This window comes from Mustela nivalis, assembly GCF_964662115.1.
Source record: "Mustela nivalis genome assembly, chromosome: 13".
Taxonomy (NCBI): Eukaryota; Metazoa; Chordata; class Mammalia; order Carnivora; family Mustelidae; genus Mustela; species Mustela nivalis.
Window position 1 is genome coordinate 5504171 of NC_139032.1, and position 9553 is coordinate 5513723.

At 36.7% G+C, this 9553-nt stretch overlaps 1 protein-coding gene across 1 annotated transcript; it reads left to right on the forward strand.

The window, feature by feature from the left end:
• Positions 1 to 687: 687 nt before the first annotated feature.
• LOC309847252 (prorelaxin-like) lies at positions 688 to 5692 on the forward strand (the record flags this gene model as incomplete). Its single annotated transcript, XM_082697196.1, has 2 exons — positions 688 to 1246; positions 5248 to 5692. 2 exons carry the CDS (start codon positions 688 to 690, stop codon positions 5583 to 5585), a joined length of 897 nt encoding a protein of 298 aa, XP_082553322.1. The 3' UTR covers positions 5586 to 5692.
• Positions 5693 to 9553: the final 3861 nt, after the last annotated feature.

The following is a 9553-nucleotide window of genomic DNA, read 5'->3' on the forward strand; positions in this document are numbered from 1 at the left end:
AATCAGTAAAGAAAGTGCACTGTAACTTAAGATACTGAACAAGCTTAAAGTGATGCATTGAGAATTTTAACATTTTAACCAGGATTTAGATAAAAGTCATCAGTTCTCTCTCTTATTAATTTATTCATTCATTCATTATATCTTTATGGGTTGATATACCAGACACTATATGAATTAACTTATTTAGATTAGGTTACACAACAAATGTTCATGATGGAAAACTGAATTTGAGATAATATGGGTGATTTCAATTTTATTTTTCTTGATATAATTTAGTGTAAGGGCAATGCCTAACTTTATAATAAAGGAAAACTTCAAATATTGACTAAATTTATCTAAGTATACAAAATAGCTTAAGGGAAAAAAAGAAAAAAAAATACACAACTGTGAAGGGTCCAAGAACAGAAAGATGGGTAAAGGGAGGAAAGTTGTTCAGGGTGAAAGGCGGGGAGATAAGGGGGGGACAGGAGTGGGGGCAGAATTCCAAGGCGGTGGGTGGAGAAAGGGGTGGAGCCTGGACAATTGACTCAGGTCTAAGTGGTCGCCCAAGGGCTATAAAAGCTTGGTGAAACCTGGTTAGGACTGCAGCCTGAAGTCCAGGACTGGAACACAGGCAGAGACTGGTGGGCGACAGGGGCTTCAGTCCTACAGGAAAAAACGCCCAGAACAGAAGCGATCTGGTCCGACATGCAGCACCTGCACTGGTCCCACCTGCTAAAAGTCTGGCTTTTACTGAGCCAGCTTCCCAGAGAGATCCCAGCCCAGAACGATGACAAGATAATTAAGGCTTGCGGCCGCGAGTTAGTCCGCCTACGCATCCAGATCTGCGGCTCCATCTCCTGGGTGGGAAGGGTTCACCAGCAAGTGCGGGAACCTCGGCAGGCATCAGAACCACTTGCAGGTGAGCACCCCTATCCCCCCACCCCCCACCGCCTACGTACTTCCAATTACTGGTTGAGAGCGGGCCACCAACCATTTAGAAAGGCACCGGCACTCCTGGCTCCAGAGCGCTTGGGCTTCCCGCGCTTGGCCCTGACTCAGGTTGTGATGCCTGAAAGTTGTGGAGTTTTCCCTTGTAATTGCTTTTCTAGTAAGTTATCACCGGGGAGCTCACCAGAGGTAGAACTAGCAGCGGGAACAACAAAGGCCTCTCCTGAGGGGCATGGGGAGCCCTTCACCTCCTGGCAATCTGATGATCTGGATGGGGAGAGGGGGGCCACAGAGGATATTGGTTGCGCAAAGACCGGTTCGAGGTGGGACCCATTCAGGTTGGACCCGAGTTAAGTCCATGGGCCTGGGAGAGGGAGTGCTGGGGGGCTGGAGCAACTGGACAGAACATCTCAACTTGAGAGGGCTGGAGGCAGTCAAGTGTGCACTGGTTTGAGTGCCAGAGGGCATGGGGCTGAACTCAGGAGACCACTGAGAGGATCCTGCAGTGGTAAACACAAAGGGGCTCACTAATGACTCTACTCCTTTGCAAAAAAGCTGTGCTGTGGCCCACACTATCGAAAATTTCCTCTTTTAATTTTATCTTTATTTGTAAGGGTCACCAAAGGGGAGAGCCTAGCCTCCTACCCTCTTTGCCCTGGACCTTTAAGTTCATTTGTGCAGTAAGGGATTGAAGAAAGAAAAGGGCCTAATCTACAGGAGAAACTGAAGAGGACCTAGAGTCAAGGAAAGTTTGCCCAAGAGAAGTTTTCAGCTGAAAACCTGATTGATGCTTCTTAAAGCATTTGGAAGCTGTAGTAGATGTTCTTTAAAAGCAAGCCCCAAGAATTGAAGACAGATCAAATCTGAAATGGTTTAAAAAACAAAACAAAAACAACTTCATTAGTAATCAACTATTTATAAAGATAAACTGGAAGTTAAGTTTAAGTAGCAATGCAAACTTTCACAAACTGTTCTAAGCAGTGTAATGGGTCATATTAAATTCAGAAAATGCAAGCTCAATTATGAATAACTTAGTATTCTATATTTCACAACATATATTCAGTTTATGATAAGTCACAACTATAGCCTATCTATCCTGTATACAAGTGACTCTCGGATAAAATTATTGTGCACACAAACCATAATTTGCTTCTCTTTTATGGGATTTAAAACATGATTATAAAGCTATTCACTTTAGTTTTCTATACTGTTGGTTAGAGACTGATTTATTTAATGCACGTTCTTACAGAATTCTTATATAATATTACTAGAAGAGTACTACAAAGTTCAGGGATTTACTGATTCAAAGTTGGGACAACCAAATTGTATTGTGTTGCCTTTGTTAATTCACTTTTTCTGAATAAATAAAATATGCTCATATTAAAGACAAAAACAGATATATAAATATAATGAGAAAAATGAGAAACATGGATATTATAGGCTTTGAAAAATATGTGAATTTAATGAGAAAATTTTTTAAAAATCTGTTTTAATGAGGAATTGGAAAGCAATGTTAATGAGATATGTAGGGGCACCTGGATTGCTCAGTGGTCAGAGCATGTGACTCTTGATCTCAGGATTGTATGTTCAAGCCCCACTTGGTTGCAGAGAGTACTTAAAAATAAAACCTTAAAAAAAAAAATAAAACCTTAAAAAAATTTTTTTTGGAGATATGTATGTATATCTCCTGACTTTCACTTAACACACTGTGAGCAGTTTCTCACATTGTTAGTCTCCAAAAATAGAATTTAAAACTTCTTTATAGTATTCTATATCATAAATCTACCATATATATATATATATATATATATATATTTAACCATTTTTATTGGACATACAGGTTTTAACCATTCTTAATGGACATTTAGGTTGTTTCCAAATTGTTGCTTAAAAATGATTTTCTGAGCACATTTATATATAGCTTTTTAGCCAAATTTCTATTTCTGTAGGAATATTGTGATTTCAAATTATTTTCAAAGAACTCTCTTAATTACTACCCACTACATAATTTAATTGGAAATAACCTAACATGATATTGTCTGCAAGTGAAGATCAAGAAAAATGTTTAAATTACAAGTTAAGAATTTTTTTGAAGTATATGTCAATATACTTGAGTTTAAAACCTCTGTTGTTAGTTTTGTTTTCATGTTATTAAATTGTTAACTAGCCATTTTTTTCCTACAATGTGTGCATAAATAACACTTATTGAACCCCTTTTAAAAAATAAGAGACAGATATTTTTAACTAAAAGAGGTCTCTGGTAGTGAAATTTTAGTCCAAAATAACAGTGGTTAAGAGATGTTTGTGTGATTTCAAGTCGATTGGGATATTATCTTTTATTTAGAATTGAGAAGGTAAAGTTGCTGTTGATTGCAAAATGTTTCAAGATAAGTTAAAAAAAATACTTTTAATAAAAGTGCAACACAAGCAACAAAAGCAAAAGTAGAAAAGTGGAACTACATCAAACTTAAAACTTCTGCAGAGCAAAGGAAATAATCAGAGTGAAAAGGCAGGCTATGGGCTAGGAGAAAACATTTGCATATCCTGTATCTGCTAAGGGTTTAATTTCCAACATATATAAGGAACTCCTACAACTCAATAGCAAAAAAGATAATAACCCAGTTAAAAAAATGGGCTGAAGACTTGAATAGACATTTTTGCATAGAAGACATGCAGTGGCCAACGGGTATAAGAAAAGAAGCTCTATGTCATTAATCATCAGGGAAATGAAAATCAAAACCACAATGGTAGGGGCGCCTGGGTGGCTCGGTGGTTAAGCCTCTGTCTTCGGCTGGGGTCATGATCTCAGGGTCCTAGGATCGAGCCCTGCATTGGGATCTCTGCTCAGTGGGGAGCCTGCTGCCCACCCTCTCCCTGCCCCTTTCTCTCTGCCTGTCTCTCTCTCTGCCTACTTGTGATCTCTCTGTGTTGAATAAATAAATAAAATCTTTGGGGGGGAAAAAAAACCATGATGGTATCACTTCACAGCTGTCAGGATAGCTATTAAAAAAAAAAAAGAGAGAGAGAGAGACGGGTGACTGGGTGGCTCAAGTCAGTTAAGTAACCCACTTTTGACTTTGGCTCAGGTCATGATCTCAGGGTTGTGAGATCAGCCTCCATGCTAGTCATGAGGTCTACTTGAGATTCTGTCTCTCTCCCTCTTTCTCTGCTTCTCCGCCCCTTGAAAAAAGACAAGTGTTGTTCAGGATGTGGAAAAATTAGAACCCTTGTATACTGTTGGTGGGAAGGCAAAGCAAAATGGTGCAGCACTATAGAAAACACTATGGAAATACTATAACACTATGGAAACACTATAGATTGCTCCAAAAAAATATAATAACCATATGATCAAGCAATCCCACTTCTGCATCTGAAATGAATGAAATCATGATCTTGAAGAGATATTGCCATTCCCACATTCACTGCAACACTATTCACAATAGCCAAGATGTCAAAACACCTTATATGTCCATCTACAGATGAAAAAGAATGCCAAAAAACACAGCCTCTGAATAAACACAACAGAAGCTACAACTGTTTTGCCTAATTAATTAACTGGCTTTAAGTACATGGAAATTTACTATTAGCTTTTCTGTGCATTCAGTAAGGCCCCAATTATAGGAGATTTAAATTAGAGCAGAGGGAATTTTATGAAGAGGCTGAATTAACCTTAGGATATCTTACTGAAAGAAAATGCAAAAACTTCTGACAACTAAAAATGGTATAAATTCTCATCTGTCAGTTTAGAACTTGAATGAGAAAGAGCATTAGGAGGAGAGATAAAGTATTAGCTTATTGTTTTATTTGAAGCAAATACTCTGGGAAAAATGAACTGTTAAATAGATGTGTGAGGGATGTCAAAGACGGGTTACTTCCTGACATTTAGATCAGAGCAGTTGAAGATTCTGCCTTTTAAACTTGATCCTGAAGCAGTAATTTGCCACCATGGAATATTAGATAGGATTACTATAAGAAGATATTATCCAGTAAGAGAAATTCATCTGTGGTCAAACTGAGTGTTTTCAATGACCAAGATGCCTTCAGAAATCAGGAAGAGTCAAAACTGCCATAATGAAAGCATTAAGGGGACATGAAGAAAGGTGACTGAAGGTCTGTGGAATAAAGCAGAATCTTGGTGATGCTACAGTAATTTAAGCCACCCAACTATAATACTCTAAGCTGTTTAATCAGGATATTTGTTGATTCTGTCTTGGTTTAATTCTATTAAGACAATGCTTTTTTTATGTCTGTGCAAAATTTTATTTTCCCGATGTTCCTTGATTTGAGTATTTTTCTCTCTTTCTGTTCCCCTTTTAGAAGTCCTGCCATCCTCCATCATCCATACGAAAACCTTAAATAATACAATGGTGGAACACATTCCTAACTTCTCACAGGAGCTGAAGGCAGCACTCTCTGACAGGGAGCCATCAATAAGAGAGCTACAACTTGAAATGGAAAGTTCAAATCTTAATTTGGAAGAATTGAAGAAAGCTGTTCTTAGTGGACAAAATGAAACTGAAGACAAAAGTCTTTCAGAATTCGAAAACTCAGGCTTAGATAAACATTCCCGAAAAAAGAGACAGCTCTATGTACCCTTAAGTGATAAGTGTTGTAATATAGGTTGTACCAGAAAAGAGCTTTCTGCACAATGCTGATGAAAGTATTGTGTATTTCATCTAGTAGTCACATGATTCTTGATGACACATTCAGTGATGCCTCTGTCACCCCACTGATTATTAAAATATGAGAAATCATCACTTAATGTTTGGGCTTTTCATTTGGTGTGTAACAAAATATTCCTCACCTTATTACAGTTTCTTCTAATAATACTTTTTATTCCAAAAAATAGTTTTGCCTTCTTATTAATGGTATAATTGCTATTGCTTTTTTAATGTTAACTTAAAGTGACACAATCTTTATCATTGTGACCACACACAATAACTCAAAATTTGATAGCTTAGTAAAACATTTTGCTTTGCACTTGTGAGAAAGGATAAGCCTACTTTTAAAATTTGTATTTGATAAATTATAACCTGTTACCCGCTCTTTTTCATCCAGACCGAATGCCCAAATGTTATTTCACTACTTAAAAACATATTAATAACAAGAGATAAAAATAAAAAATAACTTATATAATGCCTAACACCAGGTACACAAAAGGGATCAAAATGCTTTTAATTGAAATTAATTCATATTGGATATATCAAAAATACTTGAGTTTATATGGCCCCAACTCAATTAAATGGATTTAGTATCCAGTCTGGTTATTTGCAATTAATACTCCAATAAGGCACATAATCTTTTAAAATCTATTAGAAAACTTAACTTGGACTTTTCTAATAGATTTTAAAAGATTATGTGCCTTATTGGAGTATTAATTGCAAATAACCAGACTGGATACTAAATCCATTTAATTGAGTTGGGGCCATATAAACTCAAGTATTTTTCAAACTAGGGCTCTTCTTCTAATTCTGCCAACTAAGACACTAACACAAATTGTGTTTTTTAAGGAGAAAAATGAATAGATATTTAGAAGAGAATAAACAATTGGAAACAAACTTTATGTTTACTATGTGAGAATTTACAAACCATTTCTATAATAAAATAATTATATGAAAACTTGTGAGAACAGTAAATTAACAAGTATCTTAGTATTTAGCCAGTTCCTTTGACTTACATACACATACATTTCTAGGCAGCACTTACAGAAAACTTAAATAGCAAGTTAATCTCTATCAAAGTCCAGCAAAGGAGAATAAGAGCAGTACCGAGGAAATTTATAGCCCTAGCAGAAAGAAGAGGCATTTCCAGACATATAAGGCATCTCCCCAGACCCTACCCTGACCCATATCCCTCATATGCATCTTCAAAAAAGCCCATGAGGCAGGGTTCATGGTCCCAGAATCTATATTCACTACCTCTGATGATGTGACCACGTTTTAAGTGGTACAAAGACAATCCACGGCTAACCATCTACTATACACACTCAAATAATCAGTTAACATCTTTAAGATATCTAATTCTGTGTTACCAAAGTTGTCCTAAAATTCTCATGAGAAACTAATGTTTGTATGCTTAATTTATTTCTCAAATACAAAAATTTACTCTTTTTATATGTGTATCAATTAGGATCGTGTTCTCTGTAAATAACAAAACCCTACAATGGCGGCTTCGAAGAAGCCTATGGACTAAATATCCAACCCTGAATGATACCAAGCAGGCTCCTCACACATTTCCAGTCAGCTATGCTTAGTATACAGCTTCCTTAATCTTCCCACCTCATGGTCCCAACACAGCTGCTGCACCTCTGGATCTCAGTGTGTACTTTAGGAAGGAAAAGAAAGGAACAGAAGAAGGCTTAATGTCTGGATCAGAAAAGCAAAGCTTTGCCTGAAACTTCCCCATGTTGTCCTGGCCAGAATTGTGACACATAGACCCTGCTACCAGCAAGAGACTTGGGAAATCATTTCTAGATTCACTTCTAGCCTAGAGAGTTGAGGTAAGCAAGGGAGAAGGGTCTAGAAAGAAGACTGAAATAATCAACCTATACATTCACTCATGCTTGCTGCTCTTATACCTACAATGACTGTTTCAAAGACATTAATCTTTATTAGCCTTCACTATCAAGATTAACTCCATAATGATATACAATACATTGGCTAGTTAAATTCTAAAAAAAAAGATGAACTCCAACTGAAGTTGAATCCAAGGGATATCACGGGAAAAAGAAAGAAGTCTTTGGAATCCAGTAGACACGAGTAAGAACTACATTCCAGGACTTGGCAGCTATCTGCATGGACACATTTATTTTTTGTCTTCAAAACAGTGTCTTTGTTTCTTTTGTTTTGACCGCAAACTTTTTTTTTGAAGATCTTATTTATTTATTTGACAGAGATCACAAGTAGACAGAGAGGCAGGCAGAGAGAGAGAGGGAAGCAGGGTCCCTGCCGAGCAGACTCGATGCAGGACTCCATCCCAGGACCCTGAGATCATGACCTGAGCTGAAGGCAGAGGCTTAACCCACTGAGCCACCCAGGCGCCCTGAAAACATTCATTTATATTTTTAATTAATCAACATTAATTTTTAAAGCAGTTTTCTTTCTAATTTTAATATATGTGGTATACCAGAGAGAATACAAAGCAGTTTTCAGTTTACAGAAAAATACAACAAAAAGTTGCAAAAAGTACAGAGTTCTCATCTACCCCCTTGCTCACAAAAAGTTTCTCCTAACATTAACATCTTGCATTAGTGTGGTTCAGCTGCATCCCCTGACGAACCAATAAATACATATTATTAATTATTATTTATTATTATGGAAGTCTGCAGTTTGTTAGGTTTCATTCTTTGTGTTTACATTCTATGTTTTTTAAAACTAACTTTTTACATCAATGTTAGGTTCACAGAAAATTTGAGTGGAAAGTACAGGAAGTTCTCACAGATTCCCTTTCTCCTATCAACCTCACTCACCATTTGTACATTTGTTATACATAGGACATTTATTATGATTGATGAGCCATCACTGGCATATCATTATCAAGCAAAGCCCACAGTCCACTTTGTGGTTCACACTTGGTGTTGTATATTCTAGGGTTTTGACAAATCTATATAACATGTGCCCATCCTAACAGCGTAGTACACAACAGTTTCCTTGCCCTAAAAATCCCTTGTGCTACATCTATTCCCCTCATGTCCCTGGCAACCAACCACTAATCTTTCTACTTTCACCTTAATACTTTCTACTTTCTCACACAACTTTTTCAGATCATCTTCTTTTACTTAGTAATACACTTTTAAGATTCCTCCATGTCTTTTCAAGGCTCAACAGCCCACTTCTTGAGACCACTTAAAAATATTCTGTTATACAGATGTAGCACAGTTTATCCATTCACCCATTTAAGGATATCTTGGTTGCATCCAAGATTTGGCAATTATGAATAAAGATGCTATAAATATTTGTGTGTAGGTTTTTGTGTGGACATGTTTTCGACTCCCTTGGGCAAATACCAAGGAACACAATTACTAGATCATATGGTAAGAATACGTACCTTTGAAAAAAACTGATAAACTCTTCCCCAAAGTGGCTATCCCATTTTGCATTCCTACCAGCAATGAATTAGGAGTTGTGCTACTAACTGCGTATCCTCACCAGCCATCTTATCAGCCATCAGTATATCTTATTTGGTGGGAAATGTATGTTCATATCTCTTGCTAATTTCTTAATCAGTCTCTTTGTTTTCTCATTGTTGAATTTTAACGGTTCTTGTATACTTTGGATACCAGTCATTTATCAGAAACATGTTTATACATCTGTAGCTTGTTGTGTCATTTTCCAATGAGTGTCTTTCACAGAGAAGAAGGCTCACGTTTTAATAATAAAGTCCAATGTACCAATTTTTATTTTCATGAATCATGATTTAGCATTATATCTAAAAGGTCACTGATGATTTACTCACATGCAGAATTTAAATAACAAAACAAATGAAGGAAAAAGACACAAACAAAAAAACAGGCTTCTAACTATAAAGAACAAACTGATGGTTACCAGGAGGGAAGTGGTTGGAAGGGTGGGGGAAATAAGTGATGGGGATTAAAGATTAAAGAGTACATTTAATGTGATGAGGA